Source organism: Thamnophis sirtalis, unplaced genomic scaffold (assembly GCF_051295495.1).
Source record: "Thamnophis sirtalis isolate CommonGarterSnake01/CBP01778 unplaced genomic scaffold, rThaSir2_p1.2 scaffold_6, whole genome shotgun sequence".
Lineage (NCBI taxonomy): Eukaryota > Metazoa > Chordata > Lepidosauria > Squamata > Natricidae > Thamnophis > Thamnophis sirtalis.
Genome location: NW_028261386.1, coordinates 73,936,411 through 73,953,279, shown reverse-complemented (window position 1 = coordinate 73,953,279; position 16,869 = coordinate 73,936,411). Strand labels below are relative to the sequence as shown.

The following is a 16,869-nucleotide window of genomic DNA, read 5'->3' as shown; positions in this document are numbered from 1 at the left end:
GGAAAACTCCAGAGACTACAGCAGAGGCCTAACTGAAAATAAGAAGCTAGTGGCAGAGGGAGATAGAGGGACTAATAACTGAAAGACACAGAACAGAGCCAAGGTAAAAGGAGGTCTTAAAAATCCCCAAACCATTGGTAGAATCTGCACCAGGGAAATTATGTTGGAACAATTGAGATGGGAAAGGTAGCTGACCAAATTATCTAATATTCTGTGTGTTTGTTTACTACTTTTCCTCCTGCCCTAAACTCATAATAGGCATAATAGATGAAGACCAGCTTGGTAGCCACAATATTAGGTAAGCTCTGATATTACTCAAACAAAAGTCATATGCTTTTCCTATTGGCCACATGTATCTGCTTCCCAAAGCTGTTCATTTTTGCCCTGCATGTAGATCAACACACGTGCAGATTATATGTGAACATATTTGAGAGCCCAACATTTTCTCCCTTGCCCTCCCTGCAGAGGCCCATGCTTGTATTAAGCATCAGAAACAATAAATAACAATAAGGAAAACTATGAAAGGGTTTTCTTTTTAAAAAAATCTGTATTCCATAATATTCACAACATTTTATCTATATTTATGTATAGATAAGTATTGAATTAAAATTATGAACAGCTCTAAGTATTTTATATATCATACATATATTTATAATTACATATCCACAGAAGATACCTTGCTGCACTACAGCCAGCTGTTAAAGCAGAAATAAATTTCATCCTTGGCTCTCCAGATATGCATATATTCTGACTGTTGGGGTTTTATTCTTTTTTTGCAAATGTATTTACAGTTTACTTAGATCATAATAAATGGTGGTATGCTCTATTATATAAACATAATAAAGATTTGGGTTTGTTTAAAATACAAAGACTGCAAATGAATACATGAAAAAATACATACCAGGTACATTATTTATAATTTATAAATGCAAAGTTAAGACCTCTTAAAATTATTGCACTTGAGTATTTCTTTTTACAGATTTCTCAGCAATCATTCGTATATGTACACTTACATCAACACACACATACACACATCCCACTCTTCCCCAACTCCTTGGATATAGTGGACATTGTTGCCTTGAAGTTGAATGTTCCCTGTATAACTTGGATATACACAGATCAAATTTACCACAGACTAATTATGAATGCTTTGAGTGCATGCATTGAGTATACCCTCATATTATAATTGAGCACAGTTTTTGGTCAGCAAGCATAACATTTAGAAGAAAATTATTGTGATGTGTTTTTGTTAGATTGGACTATAAAATTATAATGCAAAATTCTACATAACAGTTAAAGGAATTCATGTTCTCTGAACAAATGTAGTCATCTTATACATGTGACATAATGTGAGAATTACATCGTAATTTCAAATTTCTGCAGAATGATGGAAACTGCATGATTTTGTGCAGGCCTGCTGCATTTTTTCAAAAGAAAAAGTCATACCTATTATAGTTTTAGTGCTGGCTGAACAAACGACTCATACATGCTAATACTATCCAGAAAAAAGAAATGTTTCTGGTTATCTATGTAGAATCGTTGTTCCCGAGCTCCACACCACATGCCTTGTGCCAACTGATTTGTATATTTTGCGTCCCTTATTTAAAAATTATAGTAGTGTACTCTTCTAGCAGTTCTAGAGTACAAACTAGACAATAATTACAGTGGAATATTGCTGCCCACTTAAAAGTTTTAACACACCTGTGCAATTTCCACCAAGCAAAATATTTGACATGTTATGTATATTATGTTTTATAAAGGTACCACAGTCAAACATTTCTATAATATACTTTAAGTTGCTTTACCCCCGATAAGGTAAATATGTGCAACAGTGAAATAAATGCCCAATATGGACATGTTATTTAGAACTTATCACATTTTACTCAACTTCTGGGAATCCATTAAAATGAAATTTTGTATGATTGCACTAATCTTGGTGTTCATTTCTAGCAATAACCAAATGGTGGGAAAGTGTCTAGGTTAAACACCTTCTCCCAAACTGTGTATAGGATCTTAAGGACAAATAATTCATGAATAGTTTCTTAGAAAATTGTTCTCATTTTGCGAAAGAAATATAAAAATAGAATTCAACAATTTTTCTCTATATTCTTACTGAAAGTATCAAATTATAAGGAGTTCTGATCCAGAGAATGAAGGGGAAAAAAGAAGTTTCTTTACCAAGAAAATTGTGATAGTATTTTAAAAAATATTAAGATTTTCTTTTCTCACATCTGTTACAGCTTGTTGAAGATTGTATAGCAGAAAATAATTTATTTTGTTGTTCAACACCAACATTAATACTTGTAATTTACATAGTTGTTATATTACCTCTATAAATCATAACCAGCATATAGAACTCATTACCTGAAAAGATCCAGGTAATTTAATAAATAAAGATGCAGAAGTATCCTAAGTTGTAGTTTAAACTGAGAACATGACTTGGAACAGCAAATATATTTTCATATAACAAAGTCCCAGTTAAAAAGTTATACCTAAGGGTATAACTTCACTAGATATGCAACACATTCGTAAATTTATTCCTGGCAGTATTGTATCTTTGACATACTTTCATATTTTAGTTCTGATGAAGCAGACTATGGGCTGGAGCAAATAAACAAATATTAAAGATAATTGAAGCTAAAATCCTATGACCCTAGGAACTGACCCTGGGATGACAGCATTGATGGTTAAGTGTAGAAAATATCCAAAGGGGGTTAACAGGTGCTGAAGAAAATCAATATAGTAAATTAATGTTAGTTCACATTCTGAAAAACAAATATTTGTAGGGGACCGTTGCTGATTGCTTGATGGCTGGCCAGCCTTTTTTCATGATTGTTACAATATACCGCAATCACATGTGCAATGCCTGGGAATAGGGACTATACATGCTACATAACCTATAGGATATGTAGAGTGGGGTAGGCTGAATCAACCAGACCAATCTATCATATGACAAGCTAACGTCCCCAAGGTAAAACTTTTCCTTAGTGCTTTTTTAATACTCTGTTAGCTAGTTCTTATATTGTGTTATCCAACAAACACACATATTGTCTATGTGCATTGTGTATTCATACACACAGTTATTCAGATGAACCAAATACATTAATATTTTGTGTATGCTTGCGTTAATACTTTCTTGGTTGTGCCACACAGTAATATCTGCACAATGATGAAAGTGAGCAAGCTTAATACCATGAAGTTTAGGCAAGAGAAAGCTTCCCCCCCCCCCCAAGAACCTATACCTTTCAAAATACCTGTTAGGGCACAAAACTAAAACCTACAAATTAGGCATACGCTAAAAGCCCTAGTGTTTTTGTGCAATTATATTTCTAACCAGATTGTGCACATTTATAAATAACAATATTCCGACTAACCATTCCCAACCTCCCATGCTACTAATCTCTTACTCTCATCATTCATCACCATGAGCAACATTAGCCAGGGCAGCTGGGAGCTATTGTTCAACAAGATCTGTAAGGGTATAGGTTTTCCCATCTCTATTATATGTGCTCAGTTGTAACCCAGGTTCTTTGGATCCTCACCAATAAAATAATCAATTAAAATGACATCGAACTGGCACAGTCTAACTTGTATAATATCATTCATAATTAATCAGCTAAAAATACAATTATATTCCAGAGAGGTAGCCATGGTAATCTTATGCATGAAAAGCAGAAAAGGAACAAACAGTTATTTGTCGACAATCCATTATAGGATCCATATCTCAGTTTATAAAATCAACTACCGTATTTTTCGGACTGTAAGACGTATTGGTCTATAAGACGCACCAAGACTTTGAAGAGCTAAGTCAGAAAAAAAAAGTTTTTGTTCTCCCCAGCCCCAGGAGCACTCTGCAGGCTTCAGCAGGGCTGTGGGAAGGGAAAAATGACCTGGGTTTTTTTGCCAAAATGGGGACATTTTTTCCATTCAGCCCAGCTGAAACCTGCAGAGTGCTTCTGGGGAGTGGGGGAAGGTAAAAATGGCTTGGTTTTTCACCAAAACGGGGTCATTTTTTTCCCTTCCCCAACCCTGCTGAAGCCTGCAGAGTGCTTGTGGGGAGCAGAGGAAGGCAAAAATGCCCCCATTTTTCACCCGTTTTTCACAAAAATTGTATGTGGGGGTGCGGCTTTGGGAGGCCAAAAACAGCTGTATTCGGGGTATAAGACGCACCAACATTTCCATGCTCTTTTAAGGGGGAAGGTGCATCTTATATTCCGAAAAATACAATATCTGCTTTCCATTTCATTTGATTCTTTCAGCATTTGATAGTTATCTTCTGACCATTGTCACATGGTGCCTGAAAGCTTATCGATCCAGTAAATATCTGCATTTGAATAGAATGTTGGAATGGGGAATACAATGGTGATGTTTTGTGTATGTATTGTATGTAAGATTTTGCCAAGAAGGCCTATACGATAGGCCCATTTAAATGCTATATCAAGTATACGAATGAAGCCTACTTCAGCAGGAAGACGCTCCTACCGAGATAGAGAGAAACAAAGAAAGGCAGAGAAAGAGATAGAGAGGGAGAGATTTCCATTCAAGTCAATAGAGGTGTTCACACTGAGGTCAGTGGTGCTAGGATTAAACCTCATGGCTTATTGTTACATTGTCTACAACTAGATTAAGGTTAACATATTTGCAAATATAGTTCTGCAAAGAGGTATAGACATTAGGACTGTACATGCTTCAAACCTAATTTGGAAGAAGTTTTTTGGGGCCTCCTAGGAACACAGCTCCTCTCTGCTATCCATTAAAATAACTTTTTTCAAGGTTTTGTGTGAGCCTGGGAGAAAAAAAGGCATTGCCCATTTAAGGAACCAATTTCTTAACCTTAATGCAGCCACAACCTGTTTCAAGTTCCCAAGGAAACCTGAAAAGGAACTATTCTAATTAGTATCAGAGATGCTGTTGCTCATCTAAGGTTTATAACACTTTTTTTTCAATTTCTTTCTCTCTACTTCACATTTTCAAGGTGTGTATACAGCCTAACGCATATGGAAATATATCACATAATGAAATTTTGTGCAGAATTGGGGCCAATATCAACACAGACTTCACAGTATGTAAGAGCAATGGTTTAACGTATCTGCTTTCTTGTTCCACAGGCAACAGGTTACAAGACTAGACAATTTGTTTTAAAGGTTTTTGAGTAAATGGAGATTTAAAGTGAAAGGTAGAACAGAGCCCAACTGGTGCTAATGAGCAACACAGAAGCTACTAAGAATATGTAAGTACCATTATGATTTCTGAAGATTATAACTATGTCCGGAAGGTCCTATTTTTTGTGAACTAGCTGGGATTTGAAGGCATCCATCTGTAATATTTGTTTACACAATGACTAGCTTTTCCTGACAGATTTACACTACTACATTTGAAATTCAACCCATTACTCTTACTAGGGTTGAAACGATGGGTTTTCAGGTACCTAATGTGATACTTACAACCAGAGGTAAATATTCTGTTTCCAGGGTAGAAATGGACATTTCCCCCTAAATTACAAAATCACTAAAGAAACACTGATATATTTTTCCCAATGTCTAATGGGTGCAATAAAGTAGTTGCTTCATGATGCTTTAGGAGACTAGTATCTGGAAATTAAACCTCCCATTTGAAGCAAGATAAATTCAAGTACTGTAAACTCAGTGATAGTTTCTGCCCCAGAGATTTTCTTCTGGAGTTCAAAGCTCAAACAAAAACATTTACCATATCAGTGTGGAAATGTCCTATTACAGTCTAGAGTTCCCCAGGTGAACCTGGTATTTAAGCCAATCACAGTATTGTGTAATAGTATGCAAAAGTGCCAGTGAAACCTCCTTACCACAAAGACACAATTTAAAACCAAGCCTAGGTTAGCCTTCCCAGCCCAATCATTTTGAAATTAAGGCCTCAGCAAAATAGCCTATTAAAAAGCCAGTCTTTTATATTTACAAGCCGACTTTTGCTTGAATAGTTGGATCTTGTGTTCACATTGTATCACCGAGGAAAAGAAATTTGCACTCAGTCTTCCCACTTTGTATTTGCAGAGTTTATCCTTTTAAAAGGCTAGAAATTGTGGAATAAAAAGCCTTAAATGTGGATCAGTCAACAATCTTCACAGGGAAAGTGTCTGAGTCAGAATTAGTAGTTTGGGCGGGTATCCATCCATAAGCTTCTTCCCCTCGTATCACCTTTTCCCATTGTTTGAGATTTTCCCTGGAGAGAAAGGAAAAATTACTCACTTTTCACATATTTTACTGATGTATCAGTATACAAGAAACATTTATAAAAAGGGATGTCGTGATTTCATCTGATATAAGCTCCTCCTTCACAGAGACAGATTGTGACCTTTGAGCTCTCATATCTGGGCTTTCAATTTGGAGAGAATGGCAACTGTATCATTAATTAAAAGTAAAGGTTCCCCTCGCACATATGTGCTATTCATTCCTGACTCTAAGGGGCGGTGCTCATCTCCATTTCAACGCCAAAGAGCCAGTGCTGTCTGAAGACATCTCCGTGGTCATGTGGCCGGCATGACTAAATGCCGAAGGTGCATGGAATGCTGTTACCTTCCCACCAAAGGTGGTTCCTATTTTTCTACTTGCATTTTTGCTAGGTGGGCAGAAGCTGGGACAAGTAACGGGAGCTCACTATCTTACATGGTGCTAGGGATTCGAACCGCCAAACTGCCAACCTTTCTGATCGACAAGCTCAGCATCTAAGCCACTGAGCCACTGTGTCCTATTCCGTAACATCTATTCAGTAATTACTGAATGCTTAATATCAAATTGAGAAAGTGTGCTTTTATTCCCCTGGATGTAGTAATCTCATTACCATGGCCACAAAATATAATCAGCATTGCTTTGTGATCAATCTGCTAATGTTGCATACATTTAAGTTTCTTTGCCTTGTGTTTCCCTTCCATGCATTAATGTCTGCAACCTCTAAACAGAACTGTGAAGGTAGATTAATGCATTCACTACCATTTTTGATTTAGAAATGGTAGAACAAGAAGAGCAATCAGGATTCCAAAGGGGCAGATGCTGGCTGAAACATAGTGATTATGGTGATTGATTGTTTGCTTGCAGACATTTTGTTACAGAATAACAAGAGTTGGAAGGGACCTTGGAGGTCTTGTAATTTGTAATTTAATTTTGTAATTTTAATAGATTTGTATGCCGCCCAATCCCGTAGTCCAACTCCCTGCTCAAGCAGGAAAGGTTATCCCATTTCAGACAAATGGCTGTCCAATCTCTTCTTAAAAACTTCTGGTGTTGGAGCACCCACAACCTCTGAAGGCAAATTGTTGATCGATTAATTGTTCTAACTGATAACTGAAATTTAAGAATTTTCAGTTGACTGTTCAAGTCAAATTTATATTTACCTGCAGGCTCGATGGAGTGGTGATGTGGGAGGGAGGATCTGTGCAAGTGTACTATAGCAGGGCAAAGCTACAGCATTATAGAACCCAATCTTGAAAAAAAATCAAAACACTATTAGTCAAATATTATTCAACTCAAAATGTGCAACAGTTCCTTTGCTAACAGACTGTCATATATCCTCACTATATTTTACAAATAGCAATAGCACTAAGACTTATATACAGCTTCACAGTGCTTTACAGCCTTCTTTAAGGGGTTTACACACTCAGCATATTGCTCCCAACAATCTGGGTCCTCATTTTTACTGACCTCGGAAGGCTGGAAGGCTGAGCCAACCTTGAGCCCGATGAGAGTTGAACTGCCAAATTGCAGGCAGCCAGCAATTGGCAAAATGCAGCAGTACTGCATTCTATCCACTGCACTACCACAATTCTTACATGTTGGTTAAATCCTTTCTTCCCCCTTTCTGTTACAAATCTGAAAGAAGCTAATAAGCTATCAATGTTCTTTTTTTATAGCTCTGGATTTGTGGAATGAATATTATTCACTGCCAAATCAATAACCAACGTTGCATTTTACAAGGGATCATATTAGAATTCCAGATATGCCTAGTTGTTCATAATTAATAAATATAGGCTTTTCTTTTACTTTCACTATTTTTAAGGATCAGTAATTTGGATCATTTAATTGTTTAATAGTATCACCAAATCAACAGATTAATGCTGAAAAAGTGTTGCCTTATTGGGGAGATAGGTGGCATAAAAATTAATAAATAAAATGATGTTTAGTCTATTGAGAATTATGAAGTTTATTACATTATTCTGGTTGTTGTTTTTTTAAAAAAAGAATGAAAATCAGTCAAAAAGCAAACATAGCAATATTTAAGTAATGGCTACATATACCCAAATTAAATCTATTCAAAACCTATTTTAGACTTACCTGACCCTGAGGAACTTCATCTTTTTTCTCTCTGTCCATCATAGGTATAGGTTGAATACCTAACTTCTTCATTTCATCACCCTGAAAGAAAAATAAATTCATTTATTTCTTAATTATTCAGCTCCCAATAATAAAAATTAAAGATATTAAATATATAATGGAGGAAAAAAGGCAGAACATTAAGTTCTTATGAGAGACACTTGGTGTCTATGAACTGTTTCTTATTTTTTTTTTATTGTTCCTACTTTTAAAATACAAGCTGCTCAGAGTTGTTTGGAGCCAGGTGGCCTCTTAATTACAAACAAACTAATACACAAATAACATCAATAGTTCCAATAATCCAATCAATCTTAATTTTCTGTTCAAGTGTCTACTGATAGATATGGAAATGAATGATGAAATGCACAAACCTCAGCCCAAAACTCTGCGTAGATATCATTGGCTGTGAGTCTGGTAACATGCCATAATTTTGTCACAGAACACAAGTCGCAAGATGTCATCATCAAGCCAATCACACGATCCCTGGAATATAATAACTTGTGTAGCTGAAACAATTATTTGCCTTTTCAAATATATCCTATAAGTAATAATTGATATTGGAAAAAATCTTGATTCAAAGGTAAAACAGATCAGTTCAAGTAAAAACACAAAGAAAAAATAAACAATAGCATACTCAGTGCTAAGGATAATCAATACTATTAAAACCATCCAAGAACCTAACATTTCACAAAATAAAAGCATCTGGGAAATGTAGTTTAAGTGACCGTGCAATATTGGAATTCAACATTATGCAAACACAAGTAGTAGAACAAAGTGAAAGTAGAGTCTTGGACTTTAAGAGAGCTAATTTCAATAACTTAGAAGAGCTTGGGAAAAATTCCATGGATGAGAATTCTCAAGGCGAAAACAACTCAAGAAGCTTGGGAAATTTTGAAAAATGAGATTACAAAAGCCCAGTCTAGCACAATACCAATGAAGGAGAAAAGTAACAGCTCCCAAAAGAAACCAGCATGACTACATAAAGAACTCTCTGACAAATTGAAACACAAAAAAGATAAGTAATTAAAGTGGAAAGGAGGGAACATAACAAATAGCCCGAGCATGTAAAGATGAAGTGAGGAAAGCTAAGGCTCACAATGAAGAAAGGCTTGCCACAAAAGTAAAAAATAACAAAAAAAAGCTTCTTCCAACAAATTCAAAAGAAGAAAAAAGTTAAGGAAACAATTGGTCCATTGCTGGGAGAAAGTGGCAAGAAGGTGACAAGCAACAGGGAGAAAGCAGAACTATTTAACTCATGTTTTGCATCTTCTTTACACAAAGGGATAAAACAGTCCAACCACAAACAGTACCACAAAAATCAGATTAGGAACACAAGTTGAAACAGGGAAGAAAATGTTAAGTGAGCATCTGTCTACCCTAGATGAGTTCAAATCACTAGGACCAGATGGATTACACCCCAGGATTCTGAAGGAACTGGCAGATGAGATCTCAGAACCATTGAACTATATCTTTCAGAGATCCTGGAGAACCAGGCAACTGCCAGGGGACTGGAAAAGAGATAATGTGGTTCCCATCTTCAAAAAGGGAGAGAAAACAGATCCAGGAAACTACAGACCTATCAGCCTGACCTCAATACCAGGAAAGATTCTGGAAAAGAAAATCAAGTAACAAATTAGTGAACACCTAGAAGTAAACAAAGAAATAGCCAAAAGCCAACATGGGTTTGTCAAAAACAGATCATGCCAGACTAATTTTATTGCATTCTCTGATAATGTGACAAAATTAGTGGACCGGAGAAATGCCATCAATATTGTTTACTTGGACTTCAGTAGGCATTTGATAAGGTAGACCATAACCTACTACTAGATGAAGTAGAAGAATGTGGGTTAGACAGCATCACCACCAGATGGATTTGTAACTGGCTGACCAATCACACTCAACGTGTCGTCCTCAATGGAACTGCATCTTCATGGAGGGAAGTATGCAGTGGCGTATCCCAAGGCTCTGTTTTGGGCCCAGTACTCTTCAACATCTTCATCAATGATTTGGATGAGGGTATAAATGGGGAACTCATCAAATTTGCAGATGACACCAAGCTGGCAGAAATAGCCAATACTCCAGAAGATAGACTAAAGATACAGAAGGATCTTGACAAACTTGAACATTGGGCACTATCTAATAAAATGAAATTTAATGGTGAAAAGAGTAAGGTTCTACATTTAGGCAACAAAAATGAAATGCACAGGTACAGTATAGGTGGTACCTTGCTCAACAGTAGTAACTGTGAAAGAGATATTGGAGTCCTAGTGGACAACCATTTAAATATGAGCCAGCAGTGTGCAGCAGCTGCAAAAAAAGCCAACACAGTTCTAGGCTGCATAAACAGAGGGATAGAATCAAGATCACGTGAAGTGTTAATACCACTTTATAATGCCTTGGTAAGGCCGCACTTGGAATACTGCATTCAGTTTTGGTCACCATGGTTTAGAAAAGATGTGGAGACTCTAGAAAGAGTACAGAAAAGAGCAACAAAGATGATTAGAGGACTGGAGACTAAAACATATGAAGAACGGTTGCAGGAACTGGGTATGTCTAGTTTAATAGAAAGAAGGACTAGGAGAGACATGATAGCAGTGTTCCAATATCTCAGGGGTTGCCACAAAGAAGAGGGAGTCGAACTATTCTCCAAAGCAGCTGAGGGTAGAACAAGAAGCAATGGGTGGAAATTAATCAAGGAGAGAAACAACTTAGAACTGAGGAGAAATTTCCTGACAGTTAGAACAATTAATCACTGGAACAGCTTGTCCCCAGAAGTTTGAATGCCCCAACACTGGAAGTCTTTAAGAAGATGTTGGATAGCCATTTGTCTGAAACAGTATAGGGTTTCCTGCCTAGGCAGGGGGTTGGACTAGAAGACCTCCAAGGTCCCTTCCAACTCTGCTATTGTATTGTATTATAGTTTATAAAAAATACAGCCACAAAGGAATACATTCCACCAAAAAGACTCTAGTCATTAGCTGCTGAAAGGGAAGATAAAAATGCAACAAAATTGGTTACTGCAGCTTCATACCAACTCAAATATATTATAGCATAACATTGCCCAAGCAGTACGAAACAGTGTTAAATAAGAGAAAAATGATTGTGTGATAAAACGTCCTTGAATCTTGGATTCATATTCACCTCTACGGTGTTTCATTGACATTGACAGATTTTTGTTAATCTGATGTTGTATAGCTATAGATCTCTGTAGATCTTAAAAATTGCATTCTTATTGTAGATTTAATTTATTATGCAAAATACTTTATTATATTAATAGCCTCTAAAAATAATTTCCCATAAAATCCATGTTATATGCGAAGCAAAGGGTCTAGGGTTCAATTTTATATAAAATTTGATCTTAAATCTTACACACATCTCAGCACTATAAATAGCAATAGCACTTAGATATTTTACAGTGCTTTACAGCCCTCTCTAAGCGGTTTACAGAGTCAGCCTATTGCCCCCAACAATCTGGGCCCTCATTTTACTGTCCTTGGAAGGATGGAAGGCTGAGTCAACCTTGAGCCAGTCAGGATCGAACTCCTGGCAGTGGAATGCAGAATTAGCCACAAAATTGCATTCTAACCATAGCACAACCATACTCCAAATTCAAAATTATCAGAACGTTCCCGAATGCACTTCTCAATAGATACCAACAGTAAAATAACTCTTGATTGAGTCCTTTACGAGGGTTTAGGACACATTCCTCAGAACGTTTTATATAATAGACTAGTTGTATAGCCAAATACAGGAAGCTAAATATTTAGCCTTCAAAACAAGGAAATATGATTGAGATTTCAAACCATAAATATTCATTTGTATTTTACCTATGTGGTTGGATTTTAAGATTCAGTGATCTTGTTTGTTGTAACTCTTCCAATTGCTTTCGGTTTCCAAAATACAGAGCAAGGTCTGTAGCAATAATGGCTTTGCGGATAATTTCCAAGACCTGTTCATATTCATTGGAGTTCAAATTAGAGAAAATATTGTGGCCTTCCAGCTAGAAAAAAGTAAAGCATATAAGAATATTGCTGTGAATAATTTAAACCTTGTTTTAAGTCTATATTGGGCCCCGTAGCTCTTAAAACAAGACATTGGATTTATCTATATGCATTCAAAGAAACAATTACCATATATTTATTAACCTTTAAGGACCTAGGACATTTTAAAGTGGTAAACAGATTTGGAATTTGGTCTGTTGTAAGTTTTGAGTGTAAGCCAAAAACCCAAAACAACAGTTCCTACTTATTTGTATTATTATCACAATAAAATGAAGATAGAAGGTAAATCAACACTTCCCATTGGGTATATTTTATCATCTCTGGTAGACTTGTGACAAAGCGAAAAAATATTGGGACAGATTTTGGCCTCAATTTAGAAGATTATTAAATCAAATATAAAATTGAAAACTGATATTTTCCTTTAAGGACTGTTTGATAAAGAATTTGAAAGAAAATCTTGAACTTTGTTATTATACGTATATGCACAAAAATGGAAAGATTCCCACCATAGAAGAAAGGATGAAAAATGTGATGGAGTGGGCAGAGATGACAAAATTAATTGGAGAAGCAAAGTTGACAGAGATGGCAAAATTAACTGAAGAGAGGACCTTATTCAGAAGACCTTGTTTCCACCTGAAAATTACTTTTGGACTTTGTTCCAAAAAAAAAAATGATCTTAGGTTTTGATGACTAGAGTAACTGTTGCTATAGAAATGGTTTGTATCCAATAGGAGGCTAAAGCAAAAAGTTGAGTGGCAACTAACTGTATTTTGTATTCTACTGCATCAAGAGACAGAAGTCACTCTTTTTTTCTTTTACTCCTTTCCCCTTTCATTTCTGATTTGCATTTAACACAATAAACCTGAAGAAAAGCTTTAAAATGTTTTCTACCAAATTGTTTTTTCTGTTTTTAGCTTCAATTATCTCAGTTCATTTTAAGGCCTGTTATCTTTCAGTCTAAGATCACTTTCTGGGGAATATTCTAAATCAACATCTTCAACAGCTGCCAAATGTGCAGATAGGGAATATGCCCTCAGCTGCTTTGCTAGCAACTGAGTTCCTTAATAAATTTTCCTTTCTGTTTTTACTCTTCCTGACAACATAATTGATCTCTCCTTCTCCATAATTTATTTTTCTTGTATCAATCCTGGGCCACTATCTGGAATTTGGTGTGGAAATAAGCTAGCCAGTCACTTTGAGCTTCTCTTTCCCCTCAGTCTGGTAACCTAGGGATTCCCATTCATCCCTGTATTTCTGTTCCTTCTTTTGCAGGTGGTAATTTACTACCATTGGGTTGAATCTGTGCATACAAACTAGTCGCTTTGGGGTCATGAGCCAACCTTAACCCTGCGGCAAATTTCACCAATGGATAAAAATATACCTGTGCTCAGGTTTCTACTAGAGGGATGTTCTACTTTTAGCTATGCAATTTGGGATAAACACCCTTTGAATGGTGTGGGAATGGATTTCCAGAGAGGGGGAAATGCAGACTACAGGAACTAGGAGCACTACTCAGGTGACCCCAAGGACATAGATAAACCTCCAAGTGCTTCAACAGACTCTAAAAGGATGCAGATTACCAGCTGCCTGCAAGGAATCCTTCCATTCCCCACTATCCTATCAGAGCTGAAGAAGCTTCTTGGATGAGAAGCAAAAATCTTCAAAGAAAAAACAAGAAAGTCCAGTTGCCTCCAGAAAAAGAAACTTTGGGACTACTAGGAAGTTGTTATCATTTGTCACACTCTTGTTTGCCATTAGTTCCTAGATGCTCCCAACAGGATCATTCTTGGGGTAAACTGGTGATCAGCAGGCTCTGACTTTGATTATTCCCTGACTCCGATAGGAGTAATAGGTGTTCTCCAGCTGAATCTTCTAGTTAATCCCAGCTGGAGTCTGGTAATTCTCCAGGTGGAACCTCTCTGGGACTCTGGACCAAGCTAATCAGATGTTTCTATCATCAAATCCATTATTCAACAGCACAATAATAAATTTGGTACTACCAGTCAATTCTAATCTTTACAAAATTTTGTGACATTTTACCTTTACTCTAGATTTTTTATTAGATGGCACATAATTAATTGCTTCTTCCAATCATTCAATTTTGTCCTCAACTCATATTGGGATCATTTGAAACCAACAACTAAACCTTGATAAAATATTCATTTTTGCTGTGGTGTTTCTTCCAATCTAGGAAAATTTCAACTTTCTCCATCTAATGCTGTCTACTTATTACACTTTTTCATTTTATACAAGCTTGAAAGGAAAATGAAGGCAAACTTTCTTTTCTACCTGAAGTCTTCCGAAGATTGCTTTACAAATTTAATAAATCACATATTCAATTCAATAAATCTTGACCCTTAAATGGACATTTTTCTCTGTGTTTCAAACTTTGATTTCTGCACTTTTACTTATTTTAGAAAAAACATATCCCACTCTTAATTGTGAAATAAATAGACTATTTTAAAAGCAGAACAGATATGCCATATTAAAAAAAGGAAATGTCCACATAGAGAATCTAAACAAACTTCCTGCAGTTAAATTTGCTACTTCTAGTTTTCTAAATCTTAGCCATAAAAAATGGAGTGAAATGAATTACCTGCAGTATAGACACTGTCTGAGAAAAATGATGCTGTTCCATGGTTGAAGTGGAATAAAGTGCTGCCAATGGATGATCAAATTTCTGAAGATAGCTGTTGCTATAACCCCTGTGATCCAAGTCATGGCATAAACAGGCAACGAGAAGACCCTTTCGCTAGAAAAATAAGTAGACAGGAAGTTAATCTTCAAGTCAAATTTATACCACTAGATGTCACTCTCTACTAGGCCAGACACTTTATGAATTCCATTAATACATAAAATACATGATTCAGAAATGAGTTTGCTGTACCTGGAATGATTGACGGTGCTAGAATTATGAATAATCAATATTGATAAAAAATATGTTTAGGTTTTCTTATTATTCTTTTTTCCCCTAAAGATTATATTTTCTGATTTGGTACCATATTATTCTATTTTCTTTTTGTTTGTGAGCAACTGGAGACAGGATGATTTCAAAACCTACATAATAAATATCAATAATTCCCAGCCATTACCCTTAAGTGTTACATTCTGCCACTAAATATGTTGAGTTCATAAGAGATAGTTTATTCTATTTTATATTAAGATAAAAACTTTTAATAAAATATATTTTAAATTTTTTAAAAAAAATAGGAGGTAGTTTATTATACTCAGCCAGATCATCAGTTGCATCAGACAAAATAATATACAAGATAATGATTTAATTCATATAGGGCCCCCCCCCCCCCCATGTCACCAGAAGTAATTATGGGGACTGCACAACAATGAGATAAAACATGATGGTGATGATGACGATTCCCAATTCAGGAAGTTCTTGAAAACCCTCAAAATAATTCCCAGGTTAGCTACTGGGAGAAGTCATGGACTAACGATGTAATGTTCTGTTTATTTTGCAAGTACTCTAAAACTAAGGTCCAGACCTTCACCAGGTGTTTAAAGCTATATTTGTATCTTAGTTTAATAATACAAGGAACACATGACTATTTCCCTGCCAGCATTTTATCCGTCATTGAACACCTGGATCTTCCCTTGAGCCAAGGGTCTGGAGGTTAAGTGAGCCTGTCACTAGGATTTCATGCATTTTATTACTGGAGTTGGCTTGTCTTTGGTCATTATTTCATCATGTTTATGTTTTAGCTTGGTTTTAATCCAATGTGCGCTGCTCCAATTTTGCAATTGTGAAAGCGCTGTAAAGGTAAAGGTAAACAATTGTTTAACCATGATAACTGGGACTAGAATTTCCATTCCTAAACAATGCAGTCGAAAAGCATCGCTTAGCAATGGCAATCCTGGCAGTCCCCATTTGCCATCATTAAGTGAGGATCACAGGCAGCTGCCAGTTTGCACCGGTTCACGTGAACAGGTAGTTAAGATTCTGCACAGTTTGGCGAATCAGCAAATTCCACCATTGGCTGGCGCTGCCCCCACTCATTTTGGGGGCTGTTTTCTGGGCCATTTTGCCCCCCAAAACAGCCCAGAAAATGGCCTTCAAACAGCAAAAAAATGGCCTGAAAACAGCAAAAAAATGCCCCCAAAACAGGCTGAAAAAAGGGTGCGGGTGAAGCTAGCCAGTGGGATTAGCCCTAACCAGGTGACTCCTACCTCTGCCTTTCAATCGAGTGGCTAGGAGGCAGGGCTGGGTGTGATATATGACATCACTCACCCAGTCACATGATCAACCAGTCATGCCTACCCAGCCAGAGAACCAGTTGTTAAGTTATTCAAGTCCCACCACTGATTACAGGTCATTAAGTGAGAACCTCCTCACAACTCCTCCTGGCTTGGGGTAGACCTCCAGAGGGTCTTCAGAGCCTGGCGGGGGGAGTTTTCACCCTCCCAGAGGCTTGAGGGAAGCCTCCAGAGCCTGAAGAAGGTGAAAATGCCCCTCCCCCACTGCAGTGGAGGCCGACTAGGCCATGCCCACCAACAACAACAATAGGGCAGAGAACCTA

At 36.7% G+C, this 16,869-nt stretch overlaps 1 protein-coding gene and 1 long non-coding RNA gene across 4 annotated transcripts in view; one reads left to right on the top strand and one right to left on the bottom strand.

Moving 5' to 3' along the window:
* LOC148045027 (uncharacterized) overlaps positions 1-16,869 on the top strand; it is a 30,226-nt gene that overhangs the window by 3,975 nt on the left and 9,382 nt on the right. The window contains exons 2-3 of the long non-coding RNA XR_015697006.1: positions 259-298; positions 5,109-5,230. This is a non-coding gene — a long non-coding RNA (uncharacterized LOC148045027). The remainder of the gene's footprint in view (positions 1-258; positions 299-5,108; positions 5,231-16,869) is intronic.
* PDE10A (phosphodiesterase 10A) overlaps positions 3,217-16,869 on the bottom strand; it is a 136,641-nt gene continuing 122,988 nt past the window's right edge. For all 3 annotated transcript variants that reach the window (XM_087718197.1, XM_087718198.1, XM_087718199.1), the window contains 6 exons: positions 14,937-15,092; positions 12,167-12,339; positions 8,711-8,822; positions 8,301-8,381; positions 7,364-7,452; positions 3,217-6,195 (listed from right to left, as the gene is read on the bottom strand). In XM_087718197.1, the coding sequence (XP_087574323.1) occupies positions 6,081-6,195; positions 7,364-7,452; positions 8,301-8,381; positions 8,711-8,822; positions 12,167-12,339; positions 14,937-15,092 (726 nt within the window). In that variant the 3' untranslated portion in view covers positions 3,217-6,080. The remainder of the gene's footprint in view (positions 6,196-7,363; positions 7,453-8,300; positions 8,382-8,710; positions 8,823-12,166; positions 12,340-14,936; positions 15,093-16,869) is intronic.